The 15,035-nt window shown below is 39.1% G+C and overlaps 1 protein-coding gene across 3 annotated transcripts in view; it reads right to left on the minus strand.

Annotated features, from left to right (window-relative positions):
- The window catches only part of LOC127633284 (supervillin-like), a 77,623-nt gene that overhangs the window by 35,833 nt on the left and 26,755 nt on the right, over nucleotides 1-15,035 (minus strand). For all 3 annotated transcript variants that reach the window (XM_052112279.1, XM_052112280.1, XM_052112278.1), the window contains exons 5-13: nucleotides 14,699-14,847; nucleotides 13,861-14,545; nucleotides 13,006-13,089; nucleotides 4,688-5,569; nucleotides 3,999-4,166; nucleotides 3,404-3,438; nucleotides 2,375-2,439; nucleotides 972-1,108; nucleotides 386-481 (exon numbers count right to left, since the gene is read on the minus strand). In XM_052112279.1, the coding sequence (XP_051968239.1) occupies nucleotides 386-481; nucleotides 972-1,108; nucleotides 2,375-2,439; nucleotides 3,404-3,438; nucleotides 3,999-4,166; nucleotides 4,688-5,569; nucleotides 13,006-13,089; nucleotides 13,861-14,545; nucleotides 14,699-14,847 (2,301 nt within the window). The remainder of the gene's footprint in view (nucleotides 1-385; nucleotides 482-971; nucleotides 1,109-2,374; nucleotides 2,440-3,403; nucleotides 3,439-3,998; nucleotides 4,167-4,687; nucleotides 5,570-13,005; nucleotides 13,090-13,860; nucleotides 14,546-14,698; nucleotides 14,848-15,035) is intronic.

A 15,035-nucleotide genomic window follows, 5' to 3' on the forward strand; every position in this document is an offset into this window, starting at 1 on the left:
TTAATGTCAAAGGTGGCATTCTGCATAGTCTTGAAACTTTGGTCTTGCTTCGAATGCCTTACTCTTAAAAGTAAATAATTCTAGGTGAGACTTAAGACTTATGTGTGTTAGCCTGACAGTGACACAAGAGGGTGTTGTTTCTTGATTTGAAGAACTATACGTTCATCTATTTTCTGGGCAATATGTTCATTATACAAGACCATCACACAAGTGAGATGGTTGAGTACTTTCCTTATGAAACTTGAATCCAGAAAAAGGATTTGTATAATAAAAATTACACACAACTGTGGACAAACATGCTCGGAGTGCAGAGACTGACAAAAATTAGTATTGATGAGAGTCTTAAACATACGCTTATGTGAGTTTTTAAGAGTGTCCTGGGTACCTGTACTTGGTCACAGAGCTGTTGATTAGAGTGGGACTAGGAACACGCGCTATAGAAGATTGTACAGTCACGGAATGTGACAAATGGCCAGGGACACTTTAAACCACACAGAGGAGGGAAAGAAGAGACATAGGAAAAAAGGGCATGGAAAGAAAATGAGTGAAAGAATAGAAGAAAAAAAAACAGATCACAAATACACCAAATGAAAGAAAAGGAAGGGATTGATATTTGTAGGAAAAATATCACAGAAGCAAAATGTACAAATTGCAATTTGCCTTGAAATAATGTTAATTTGTTGAATAATTAATGGTTGTGCAATACCGGTTTATTTTATGGTGTAAAACTTGTACTATGGCATATACTGTACAGTATATCATGGAGTTCACTACCCAGTTACATGCTAATATGCTTATATCTTGTTTGCGTATCACTGAAATGCATATGTTGACTGTAGATGTTGAACATCTGGCTCTTAAATGGTTAATGAAATGGCTCTCCATCCAACACAGACAATGTTTTTTTTTTCTCTGACTGAAAAACTGCTACAATTGCTTTATAAAACAGGCCCCATAGTGTATGAACTTACGAAGCAGCAATGACCACTTCCTCTGAGGTGACAGGCTGAGTGCGGGAGCGATCATGACCTCTCCTCAGTCTCCGCTCCACTGCTGCGTTACGGCTACATGTTTTCACAGCCAAACCATCTGAGGTCTTCTCTAGCTCCTAAGAAACAAAGAGATTTCACAAGTAACAGCTTAAATATAAAATAACCTTTAAATCTAACATAGATAGTATTATAATACTGCATTTGGCTAACAATGAAATTTGCAAACAAGGAACTTCAGCAGCTTTTTCTAAATTGCGTTACACGTATTGAATGCAATATTACTTATGATTAGTGTCTTTTGCTCAGGTTTCTATTGGACTCACCAAATTATTCTTTTTTTTGTCCTGCTGTATGATTTCACTCTATACTTACTGTACATCTCAGTATCTGGGGTCTCAAATGTTACATTTGTGTATGAGTGTTCTGAGGAAATGGATTGATACATGTCCTCAATACATACTCTTTGGTTTGACAAAAACTAATAAACACACGTACAAACAAAGACAGACAGACAAGCTGTGTTTCAAACTCAAGAGAGCTGCCAACATAAGTAAAAATCTTTGACATCAATGAACCTCCCAAATTGAAAGCGGTTACAAACAGCAGATACCTCATTTTGGCAAATTCACAGAATATACTGCAAAACTGCAGCTTGCATTGCAACAAGCATGGTGAAAATGTTAATACAAGTTGCCGAAAGCGGTCGAAATGTATCCATTAATTATATTCCGTAATAATTTATTCAGTGCTGAAAAGTTACAATTGAAAATACTTCTTAATCAACTTAGAAACTTCCCTCAATATGTGTGTGCTATGCATGTTGTGCTTATCAGGGCACAGTTTTAGATTAGATTAGCAAACATGCTAATGCTAGACTCTATTTTAATAAACTGAGAATTAGTCAGGTCTTTTGTGCGATTTATGTGAAAAGTGCCATTTCATGGCATGTGAGTGACTACTAAAAGAGTTGCACACATGTAAAACAGTCACTTATGATGTTCCATTTCAGTTAGGATACTGCCTTGGAAGGCTTACCCTGCTGGAAAAAAAAAAACCACAGCATAACTGGTCACCAGAATAATGCACTTTAAACACTGGTACACAACATGGTATGCTGGTTTTCCAACAAGGCTTTTAGACTAGCTTAACCAGCAAGACTTCTAAGCATTACCAGGAAAACCATACTGGTTGAACTGCTACACTAGCTAAGCTAACTACATGGCTATGGTGATCCACCATCAAACCGGCACTGTCAAGAATAAACCAGTGTGAAGCAGCATGGGAATTGCATGCTGGTTCAGCTGGTCTTTTCAGCGTGGTATGTAGACAGTGAGGCATCTCACTAGAGAACAGAGCCACAGACACACTCAGGCACATCGTACCCTGAAGAGAGAGCGCTTGGCAGCCACACTCAGTTTAGCTCTATCATCCATCTTCTCTTCATCCACTGGAAAAACACAAAGAAACAAAAAGAGCAACAAGAATGATTCAGAAGCCTTCACAGACACAAAATGCATTTCTCCTTCTCTACTCTGACTAATCTGCAAACATGAGCAAATTATGCGACATGTGTGCAGACAGGTTAGATCATAGAGTTGTGCAATCCTCTATTGAGAATGTTCTCTGAAAGATACCCCACTACTTTCTACACTCATTGGTTGTAAAGGACATTTACAACCAATGGTCGATACTGTAACAAGCAGAATTGAGGAGCAGAAATAAAATTAAAAAAAAAAAGCACAAGAGCATTGCCAAACAATTATTACAGAATGCAATTTGTATACTATATCAATCTGTTTGCAAAGTGGTCTATAGACTACATAATATTATACTTTTACTGTACAATTTCACATATTTTGTTATGGTCTTACATGTTAAAGTAACATGTTTGTATTAGTCAGCACAAGAACAAAATTAGATTCCATACACATAGAACTGAAAAGAAAAGCTTCTAGCTTACATAGGGATACAGATGCCCTAAAAACTAAGTCTATTGCTCTCTGGAGCATTCAGATACTCAGGAAAACAGCACAGTTAACTGTGCTTAAGGTCACAGTGCACATCTCCATAAGTTTTTCTTCTTATTCCCAGCTCAGTCAAACTGATAATAACTTAATGCATGTGATTTCAAGAGAACTTGTCAGTTTATAAAGGTGGTGGTTTATGCCACACTACTGTAGTGCAAAGATTTGAAACAGATGCAAATGTTTGACTTAAAAAAAGGTCTATAGAAAGTTGCATCCAACCACCTTGCAATTCAGCACTGTGTTCTTTTAAAGAGCATCTAAAGACCTTATTTGAAATTAAACATCAATTATACCTTCTGTGCAAAAGTAACTTTCCATTCTAAAATTACACAATGAAGACATGCTATCTTTAAAGTTTGTGTATGCAAAATATCTGCAACTTACCTTCTGGGCTCGGTGGTTCAGGGCTTCGACAAGACCTAAAAGATGCAAAAGTTGAAATTTCAAAGAACAGTAACAATCCAAAGTCAGACTGGTCAAGCTTGGATAACAATTAGGTCAACCAGCTGATTTGAACAAAGACTGTGACAGTAAATGGACAAATTGCAAATTTAGGATTGAGAAATTGATGGAAAAGGAAAGAAACACAGAGGCAAAATGCTTTGGTGGGAATACGCAGAAAAGGCAAAATCAGAACAGCTTATTCCATAGCGTTAAAAGGAATTACAGTTTGCCACATGCCACAGGAGGGAAAAAACAAAGAACCTTTCATAGAAACCACTGACCAAATCTTTGGATTAGAATCCACTACAAAAGAAAACATGCTGTTTGTAAATTAGTAAAATGGCAGAATTATACAGTGAAGGAAAATCTAACTAGTATTAAGTAATCAGTGCATTTGGAATTACAGTGCAGTTAGAAAGAGTACATTTCTAATCCTCAGAGGTGTCACTCACAAACTATCCTGGGTTATCATCAGCTTTGTGTAATTGTAATTTGCACTCCACAATACCGTGCATGAGTCTACTCAAAGCCATACCGGTCAGAATGTTCACGTTCAGCTGATGTGATCGGCTGAGTTCTAAACCTCTCGGAAGTCTTTCTACTTTCAGAGGGACATATATACCGCAGAGGGCGACGAGATGACTGATCTCTGCCTCTCTCATTTCTCCAGGGTACTTCTGTAATTGCAGGCAACCCCTCTGCCCTGTTACAGTACGTCACAAAGAATGATTGAATGAAGCAACATTCAAGGATGAATGGAGTTGTGTGGGTGTGAGAGATAAACAGGATAAACTCATTGTCAAACTGGAAAGTGCTTAATTATCTTTGGCATCCTTAAATTGTGTTAAGTAAACTAATGAGACCCTACAAACATCAAAAAAACAATTAAGAATGGTTGCACTTGTCTGTCAGCAAAATTGGTAAACACAGCAGCAATCTACATACAGAAAGACAAGTTTAATAATACCAAGCTTAGCCAAGGTTAGACAGAAGAGAAATGGTTAATTATTAATGACAAAGTACAGTATGTGCACTAGACAAGCTCAGCTGAATATATCCAAGAGCATAATAGCTGAAGGAAGATTTGATGGAACTCTGAGTGATTCTTACATAAAGTGGCAATTTTTTCCTTAATTTCATTCTCCAAGCAGTTAGATTAGTTAGATGAACTGCAGCGTTAGACCGGTTAGTAAGTCGAAAAGACGATAATGTACCACCACCTACAGTTCGGTTTTCCGGGGGCTTGAAACACTTTCCAGGTAGGTGTGGCGGAGCTGGGCCACTGAAACCCTGGTGTCATGTGATAGGTGTTCCATATTGGGCACTTTTTCCTGAAGATCAGCCTCTCTGATTGGCTCCTGGATGAGGTTCTGTGGAGGAACAGTCATTTGGACATTTCCAGCATCAAACATTGAATGAGTGAGGGGTTTAGATGAACCTGGAACACATCTTCTACTGGAGAATGCAGCAGGGGTTTGGGTAGAGGTTTGGAATGGGGCATAGCCAGACTGTCGATGACTGAGGATAGCATCAGCCCTCTTTTGGCCCTCTCTAGCTCTGGCATGCAAAGCTTCTGCAGCCTGAAGTCGGGATACATGCTCCGTGTACACATCACGCCTTGACCGACCTCCACAAAACCCTCTGGGGTCATCTACAACACCTTTCCTTCCATGCCCAGTGATGCTCAGGCTTGCCTCCACACTCTCAGCACATCCATGGTGTAGGTCTTCTGAGCTGTTCTTTTTCCATAGAATCTCAGAGGGTAAAACAGCCTTTCTGCTCCGCAGGAGATCCTCCGTCCTCACATCGTGCTGTCCCTCCCTCTTACACTCTACTTCTGCAAGCTCCTCATTCTCCTGTTTATGCCTTGAAAAAGGTTCACTGCCCATAGAAAAGTAGCTATGGTACCCAGGATCGTGACGTTCCTCTTGCCTTGCATTGGTAAGTCGTTGTTTGACTGGAGCGTCTGGGAGTGTCAGAGTGTGAGGATGATATCGAGGGTATGATTGCAGAAATTGGTTGTTTGCAGGCCCCTCTTTTGTGGAGCCCATCTTTGGACTCCTTGGTAAAGGCTCTTCACGGACCATTCTCTCCCTAACTCGGATTCTTCAGGAGAAGAGAAAAGGGTTAACACTCATTTAAAGGGAAAAGAATTAGAGATTCACTGACTCTGCAAAAGAAAGAAAAAAACAACAAACATAATAGAAGTATTTCAAGGGCCTGGAAGTGATAGAGAGTTCTGATCCAACCAAAACAAACCTTTAAGCCAGAAACCCAGTTGAAGCATCTCACTATGGTTTGTTCTATTATAATGTGGTCAAAAAGCTACCTTGAAAATGTTTGGAATAAAATCCACTGAAACACTAATACCATATTTTCAGTGAACATAAGTAGAAACATGTGAACAAATATTGCACACACTGAACGCATTAACCATGACAAACCAGTTGAACCATATTGAAACAATCTCAGAATAGGGGTTGTTACCAAACCATTAAGAAAAATTGTCAGATTTTCAGATGACAATTGACTGAAAATCTGCTTTTTGTTGATTCTACAAAAATACATTTGTGATTTGTGGAAAAAAAAATCCTCAAACCAATTTAAGCATTATGATAAATAATGTCCGCTTCTCCAAAATAGCTGCATCCTTAACATCCAGCTAATTTCACACTTCACAGCGTTTCCTTTAATGCTAGCACTGGGTCTGAGTGAGAGAGGTTTGCTGATAAACTAGCTTAATTTTTGATGACTGGGTCTTTTGCTTCAGGTCAGACTCAGCAAAACAAACCAAGAGCTCAGCAGAGGGAGGCAGATTGCACAAGAATCTCATCCAAACCCTTTTGCGGTTATTGCACTAACAATGATGTAAAACTAAAAACTTCCCTTATGTACGTGGGCTTTTGAGGAATGCCTGTTTCTTTACAAGAGGAAAGGTAAAAAGTAAATTCCTTTCCTGTCAATTCCTGTTGTCTGTTGACAATTATTTTCTTGTTCTCTCCTTTGGTTGCAAAAATATGATGGTCCACTGACATCAGCCACATATTTTCATAATAACTTATACGGATGAATCGTTCATGAAAAGGCAAGGAACATGTATTAAGAAAGTAATTGGGCACAATTTTGATTTCAAGTTAACTTTAAATGCAAATTTACAGCAGGTGATAAAAAAGTATTGTGCTAGTGAAAGATGGAGCATCTACATTCCAGCAGACACAATTGATAATTAAGAGAACAAGTGGAAAAAATAACTAACAAAAGGACATTTTACACTTCAATTTAATTGATAACACTAGTTTAATGCAAGTTAAACTCTCTGTTGACTCAAGTAAGAAGGATTGGGTGAAATCCCCATAATGTAAATGCCATACTTCTTGTTCCATCTCTCTCTATAATACTCTTTATCTATGTTTGGGTTTGTTGAAGTCAGCAGAGACCACAAGACTACTATAGTATTCAAAAAATCTGAAGTGATAGGGAGAAAAAGAGGGAATGGGAGAGGGGAAAGTAGAGAGAAAACTTTGGAACAATTCACCAGTGAAATGATTTCCAGAAAATGTTTTTGCATGACTAATCAAGTTATCACACTCTCCATTTGGGATATTGAGCAAATGCAGGCAGAATTATCTGTGTTTACCTTCTTGTCGAGCTTGGTGGCTCATAGCTCCACAATTTTCTCTTCCAGCACAGTACCCAAAGTCAAACAAGTCACACTTGATTTAACTGACATGAGCCACGTAATGAAAATGCACAAACAAAGAGGACAATAGGATAAATGACACACACACGCACACGAACACAACACTGCAGAGTGGACTGTGACTATTAAAGTATATTAGCAAAAGTTAAAAGCCACTTTTCCATCATCAGGTCAAACAGTGCCTGTTGCAGAACAGTGCCGTTCTGTTCCGATCTAGGCTCGTTGGCATTGCTATAGTTTCTTTTGCCACTGTGGTGCTATAAATCAGGATTAGAATGGACTGACTGAGCAAGTAACCAATCTTAAGTCGCTATGTCACTAAAGCAGTTCCACCAGCATGCTTCTCCTGTCTCTGTGTATGGTTAGCTAACAACGCAAATAAAAATCCACCTGGAACTTTTTGTAATCATACCATACCAGACTGTGCTCAATTGGAAATGCTACTGGAACCATTACTCCCTGTGCTCAAAACCATTCGGCCAGATGGTGGAAAAGGACTAAATGTAAATGGCAATGACAGGAACCAATTCAAACTCATAGCACTCAATATAAGTGTGACACAGGTGGTAGAAATGTGTGCTAGGATGGCCATTTTGTTATGAAGATGATGGGCCCAGCTAAAAACCACACCCTGAGCTCTCTACCTTGCTGGTTCCAAACTATCTGATTGAATAAGGTAGGGGTTCCAAATTTTTTTGTCAGCTGAACCCCTATAATTTGATTAATTTATCTAAAGCACCATCTGTTATTTGAAATGATGTCAATATTACAATAAAAATCTTTATACATTAATTTATTTTATTATTTTATTTATTCTTACTTTTAATTGTAATACATTTTTTTATAAGAATTATGTACCCCTGGTTGGGACTTTGCACGCTCAAGGACTGTCTGTCTACAAGTCTACCAGTGCGCTACAATGATTACTGGATTTAACAGTTGCTGGATTCAACAAAGTTTGCGAGGCACAGGGTATTGTATTTTTTTTTAAAGATATTCAGGCATTTTCTTTGAGGTACTTTGCAAATAAAACAGGATATTACCCCATTATTGTATATACACTGGCAGCCAAATGTTTGGAGTAATGTACAGATTTTGCTGTTTCGGAAGGAAATTGGTACTTTAATTCACCAAAGTGTCATTCGGCTGATCATAAAGTATAGTCAGGACATTACTGATGTTAAAAAACAACACATCACTATTTGAAAAAAGTAATTTTTGATCAAATCTAATCAGGCCCCATTTCCAGCAGCCATCACTCCAACACCTTATCCTTGAGTAATCATGCTATATTGCTAATTTGGTACTAGAAAATCACTTGCCATTATCTCAAACACAGCTGAAAGGTATTTGGTTCATTCAATGAAGCTTAATATAGTCTTTGTGTTTGTTTTTGAGTTGCCACAATATGCAATAGACTGGCATGTTTTAAGGTCAATATTAGGTTAAAAAAAAAAAAAAAAAAAGAAAAGTAAATCATTGTTTTGAGGAATGAAGGCTACTGAAAACTGAAGATTTCATGCAAAGGTGTACACTACAGTCTTCAAAGACAAAGGATAACTGGCTCTAACAAGGACATACAGAGATGTGGAAGGCCAGATGTACAACTTAAACAAGAGGATAAGTACATCAGAGACTCTAATTTGAGAAATAGACGCCTCACATGTCCTCAGCTGACAGCTTCATTGAATTCTACCCGCTCAACACCAGTTTCATGTACAACAGTAAAGAGAAGACTCAGGGGTGCAGGACTTATGGGAAGAATTGCAAAGAAAAATACACTTTTAAAAACAAAAAGAAAAGGTTAGAGTGGGCAAAGAAACACAGACATTGGACAACAGATAATTGGAAAAGAGTGTTATGGATTTTAACCCCACTGAGCTTTTGTGGGATCAGATAGACTGTAAGGTGCGTGAGAAGTGCCCAACAAGACAGCCACATCTATGGCTACAGGAAGTGTGGGGTGAAATGTCACCCGAGTATCTGGACAAATTGACAGCTAGAATGCCAAGGATCTGCAAAGCTGTCATTGCTGCATGTGGAGGATATTTTGATGAGTAGCTTAAGTTCTGAACATGGGGGCCTGGGTAGCTCAGCAAGTAAAGACGCCGACTACCACACCTGGAGTCGGAAGTTTGAATCCAGGGCGTGCTGAGTGACTCCAGTCAGGCTTCCCAAGCAACCAATTGGCCCGTTTGCAAAGGTGGGTAGTGTCACATTGGGTTTACCTCGTCTTGGTCGCTATAATGTTGTTCTCACTCTCGGTGGGGTGCATGGTGAGTTGTGCGTGGATGCCGTGGAGAATAGTCTCCGGAGTAATGCACTCAAGCCATAAGATGCACTGATTTAGGGTCTCAGACGCGGAGGCAACTACGACACCATGAGGAATTAGAGCGCATTGGGAATTGGGCATTCCAAATTGGGGAGAAAATATAAATATATTATAAACTGTAATAATAATTTTTCACATTATTAATGTCCTGACTATACATTGTGATCAGTTGAATGACACTTTGGTGAATAAAAGTACCAATTTCTTTCCATAAGAGCAAAATCTGTACATTATTCCAAACTTTTGTACACAAGTATATATACACACACACACACACACACACACACACACACACAAGTATATATACACACAAGCCATTATATACTGTACCTGCCCCTAAAGGCTGATTTAAACTTTTTTATATATAATTTATACCGTGTCGAACCTACGTTATAGGCTATGCTTAGCTACGGGGGTTACGGCGTAGCCTGACGTACACCTCTTCAAAAATGTAACTGCGAGCCGCGTCAACGTCTGAGGTAGTGTCACATTTTATCCAAGATTATTTTAATATTCATGCATCATATCGCATTGTATTTTGAGTCATGTCCATTAAAGAAATTGTCTCAATTGGGAGCATCTGCTGTTTTTTCTTCTGTTTGTGTTTCATGAATTTATAAGTGAAACACAATAAAAGATAACTAGTATTCAGAGAGAGCTTTTAGAATTTATGAGCTGTAAACAGTGTTAATTTTGCCAGCTGTTTTTTTTTTTTTTAAATCAGTCTTAATCCTGTGTCAAATGTCCTTTTTAGTTTTTATCATATTTAGTCAACCTTATCATATTTATTGTTTTTAGTCATTTTGTTTGACAAAGTCTGGACATTTTTGATGTAGTTTTAGTCAATGAAAACTGTTGACATTTGAGTCATATTTTAGTAACGTTTAGTCATATTGATATTTTAGTCACTGAACACTGTAAACATTTTAGCCATAAGAGTATTATTGATAAGCATTTGTCAATCTTGTCTATCCAAAACCTATATATATATATATATATATATACATATACATACATACATACATACACACACATTTACAGTGTTCAGTGACTAAAATATCAATATGACTAAACGTTACTAAAATATGACTCAAATGTCAATAGTTTTCATTGACTAAACTACATAAAAAATGTCCAGACTTTGTCAAACAAAATGACTAAAAACAATAAATATAAATATGATAAGGTTGACTAAATATGATATGATATTATATATATATATATACACAGTGAGGAAAATAAGTATTTGAACACCCTTCTATTTTGCAAGTTCTCCCACTTGGAAATCATGGAGGGGTCTGAAATTGTCATCGTAGGTGCATGTCCACTGTGAGAGACATAATCTAAAAAGAAAACTCCAAAAATCACAATGTATGATTTTTTAACTATTTATTTGTATGATACAGCTGCAAATAAGTATTTGAACACCTGTCTATCAGCTAGAATTCTGACCCTCAAAGACCTGTTAGTCTGCCTTTAAAATGTCCACCTCCACTCCATTTATTATCCTAAATTAGATGCACCTGTTTGAGGTTGTTAGCTGCATAAAGACACCTGTCCACCCCATACAATCAGTAAGAATCCAACTACTAACATGGCCAAGACCAAAGAGCTGTCCAAAGACACTAGAGACAAAATTGTACACCTCCAGAAGGCTGGAAAGGGCTACGAGGAAATTGCCAAGCAGCTTGGTGAAAAAAGGTCCACTGTTGGAGCAATCATTAGAAAATGGAAGAAGCTAAACATGACTGTCATTCTCCCTCGGACTGGGGCTCCATGCAAGATCTCACCTCGTGGGGTCTCAATGATCCTAAGAAAGGTGAGAAATCAGCCCAGAACTACACGGGAGCAGCTGGTCAATGACCTGAAAAGAGCTGGGACCACCGTTTCCAAGGTTACTGTTGGTAATACACTAAGACGTCATGGTTTGAAATCATGCATGGCACGGAAGGTTCCCCTGCTTAAACCAGCACATGTCAAGGCCCGTCTTAAGTTTGCCAATGACCATTTGGATGATCCAGAGGAGTCATGGGAGAAAGTCATGTGAGTCAGATGAGACCAAAATATAACATTTTGGTCATAATTCCACTAACCGTGTTTGGAGGAAGAAGAATGATGAGTACCATCCCAAGAACACCATCCCTACTGTGAAGCATGGGGGTGGTAGCATCATGCTTTGGGGGTGTTTTTCTGCACATGGGACAGGGCAACTGCACTGTATTAAGGAGAGGATGACCGGGGCCATGTATTGCGAGATTTTGGGGAACAACCTCCTTCCCTCAGTTAGAGCATTGAAGATGGGTCGAGGCTGGGTCTTCCAACATGACAATGACCCGAAGCACACAGCCAGGATAACCAAGGAGTGGCTCTGTAAGAAGCATATCAAGGTTCTGGCGTGGCCTAACCAGTCTCCAGACCTAAACCCAATAGAGAATCTTTGGAGGGAGCTCAAACTCCGTGTTTCTCAGCGACAGCCCAGAAACCTGACTGATCTAGAGAAGATCTGTGTTGAGGAGTGGGCCAAAATCCCTCCTGCAGTGTGTGCAAACCTGGTGAAAATCTACAGGAAACGTTTGACCTCTGTAATTGCAAACAAAGGCTACTGTACCAAATATTAACACTGATTTTCTCAGGTGTTCAAATACTTATTTGCAGCTGTATCATACAAATAAATAGTTAAAAAATCATACATTGTGATTTCTGGATTTTTTTTTTTAGATTATGTTTCTCACAGTGGACATGCACCTACGATGACAATTTCAGACCCCTCCATGATTTCTAAGTGGGAGAACTTGCAAAATAGTTCAAATACTTATTTTCCTCACTGTATATAATTGTTGTAATTTTAGTGTTATTTTTCACACAAGATTGATCTTATCATGATGATCTCATGATGTTGACGTTGCAAGCTGCAGACAGCGGTGGTGAGAGACGAGCGTCTCCGTGTTAGTGTGCATCAGTCGGTGGAATTTTAAATCTCTCCTGCTCAGGTTGGGTCTCTTCCGCGACTGGTTGAAGCAGCTCTGACCGCACAGAGAATGACAATTTTGGAGTTTGTGCTTATTTACATGTCATGCTCCCGTATTATTTGAAGCTTAATTAAGGATGAAATAAAGATATCACCATGCTGTGATCTGTGTTTCTATCAGACACTCGAGCTGCAGCGCTCCTCTCATCTCACGTGTCATCATTATAGACAGGTCATCTTTTTATTAGCTGTGTAGAAAATGGGCTGTCACATCCACACATGCACTTATTTAATAAAATCGCAGCATTTTGCCATCATATAATCAATATAAGCTGCAAATGTAACCAGATTTCATGCCGATGGTCACAGTCGAGAAACTACAGAAAACACAAGTATCTAATTGCATTGTTATTCTTGTATTCCAGCAATGAGGTTTTAAAGGACACAACAAATGATGGTTTGAGAGAGGGCCATGAGGTTAGGTGGGACCACCGTTAAGGGAAAGGTGTCAAACACACCCATAAATCCCAAAAGGAAAGTACCTGGAAGGCCAGTTGATTGAAGAGAGGGTGTCTCCTTCTGAATCAGTCAGGAGTGACCATTTATTGGCTGATTGGCTATGGGAGCTAAATGTGTTGAGAAACACCCAAGAGAGTGAACCACTCAATGAGCATTTATGCACAGAGGGAAAAAAGCAATTCATTAAAAAAGGGGGATAAAAATATGCACACAATCTGAAAGCAGGTTCCTGCAGACAACAGCCTGATGTAAAGCAGGGCCTCAGATAAGTTATGAAAATTGAGCTTATCCTGCTGGGAATTGGAGTTTAAAGGCCTCAACTGTTTACATTAACTAACTAATCATTCAGTATTTATACTGACATTATGGGTGTGCACTGGGTATTTCCTGGATATACTTTTTTTATCATACTGATTTATATAATTTCTGGCTTGGCTTGTAAATCTTGATGTTAGGAATTTTAATTCATATGGAATCCTTTGCTGCTTAATTTGGCCAACACTTTAGTTCAAATGTGTCTCAATAGAGCAATGACCCATAATATATCATTAACAGCTGCCAAAAAAAAAAAAAAAAAAAAAAAAAAAGACAACCTTGTGAATTAAAGGTCAAGGCTAATGGACAATGTGTCATACTGAGCAGAGCCCACCCATCTTTAGGGACTGGCAGAAATACTCCTACGTTTTTGAGCCAAATTCTGCAAAAAATACCTGTGAGAGAGTAATAAAGGCCAACATTCTTTCCAAGAAAGGGACTGATATATTAAGACATAACTACAGAGTGAGGAGGACACTATCTTGTGACTTTAAGACACAGAGCAAGAGAGAGAAAGACAGATGCTGATGGAAAGAAACAGCTATTGTGATCTGCAGACTCACCCATGTCTGTGCAGGATGTTTTGAGCTTGCTGCTCAATAAACAGATCACCAGGAGATGCTCCCTGTTTGGGAGATGGCATTGCTGCACTTCTGCCTCCAATGGGTGAGCTGTGAATCCCAATCATCCCTGGTTCTCTCCCTGGGACCATGGCAGACCCAGACACATCCATATATGCTGCAGATGGGTCTGGTGCAACCCCTCCACCTCCATGCGATCTATCCCTCTCCTGTGCCCTCCTTTGGTTCTCTAGATTCATCATCCTCTCACGTTCAGACAAGGAGTCTGTACGTTCTCGGCTGTACTCTTGATCTGTGCAAGTGTGTGAGCTGGCCCTATCTACAGGAGGGCTAGAGGTGTAAACATTATGCCCCACCTCCTCCCCTTCCACCTTTATCCTGTGTTGTCGGTCTGACCCAACAGGCTCTCTAGAGGTTCTGGAGTAGCGAGTGGTATAGTCGGTCTCAGTCTCCTGATCCAGAGAGATACCGTAGCGATCTGCTAGCTGTCGTCGACGTTCGGCCTTGTAGCGGGCAATCCGTTCAGCTTTAGAGTCCAGCTCTGCTACATGAGTTGAGCCAGAACTGTAGGCAGACTCTGAGTATACGGTATGGTTTCTGGATTGTACGTATGCTTTGTGCAGATCTGTGAAGTTTGGATCTGTAATGCCATAGTGCTGAAGAGCAACTGCAATAAGAGAGATCCACTCACTAACAAACTAACTAACAAATTTGTTAATAAACACCATTTAATTATATTTAAAAAAAAAAAAGATAATAAGTGTTATAGATAAGTGGACAAATCTAATCAAAGTGTAAAAATATTTAGCACATTTCTGACCTGTGGAGGGGTCGCAGGTGTCTGCTGCACGGGTGTATCTTGGAGTGTCCTCCTCTAGCAGCCGATTGGTCACTAGACCAGGACAACTTGGGAGATTTTGGAGAACTTCACTTTCAATACCCTCCAGACGCCGTGCAATTCGCTCTTTCCTATGAACAGGAGTGGCAGAGGAGAATATTGACCAGGATACAAATCTGTATTCTTAATCTGGCAAAATAGACAATATATAAATGGTAAAACACATATATAAAAAAAAAAAAAAAAAAATTGTTCCCAAGCGTATAAACACTTTTTCAGATTAGTCTCCACTATCATGATTTTATGTAGTTTCTTCTCA

Source organism: Xyrauchen texanus, chromosome 40 (genome assembly GCF_025860055.1).
Source record: "Xyrauchen texanus isolate HMW12.3.18 chromosome 40, RBS_HiC_50CHRs, whole genome shotgun sequence".
Lineage (NCBI taxonomy): Eukaryota > Metazoa > Chordata > Actinopteri > Cypriniformes > Catostomidae > Xyrauchen > Xyrauchen texanus.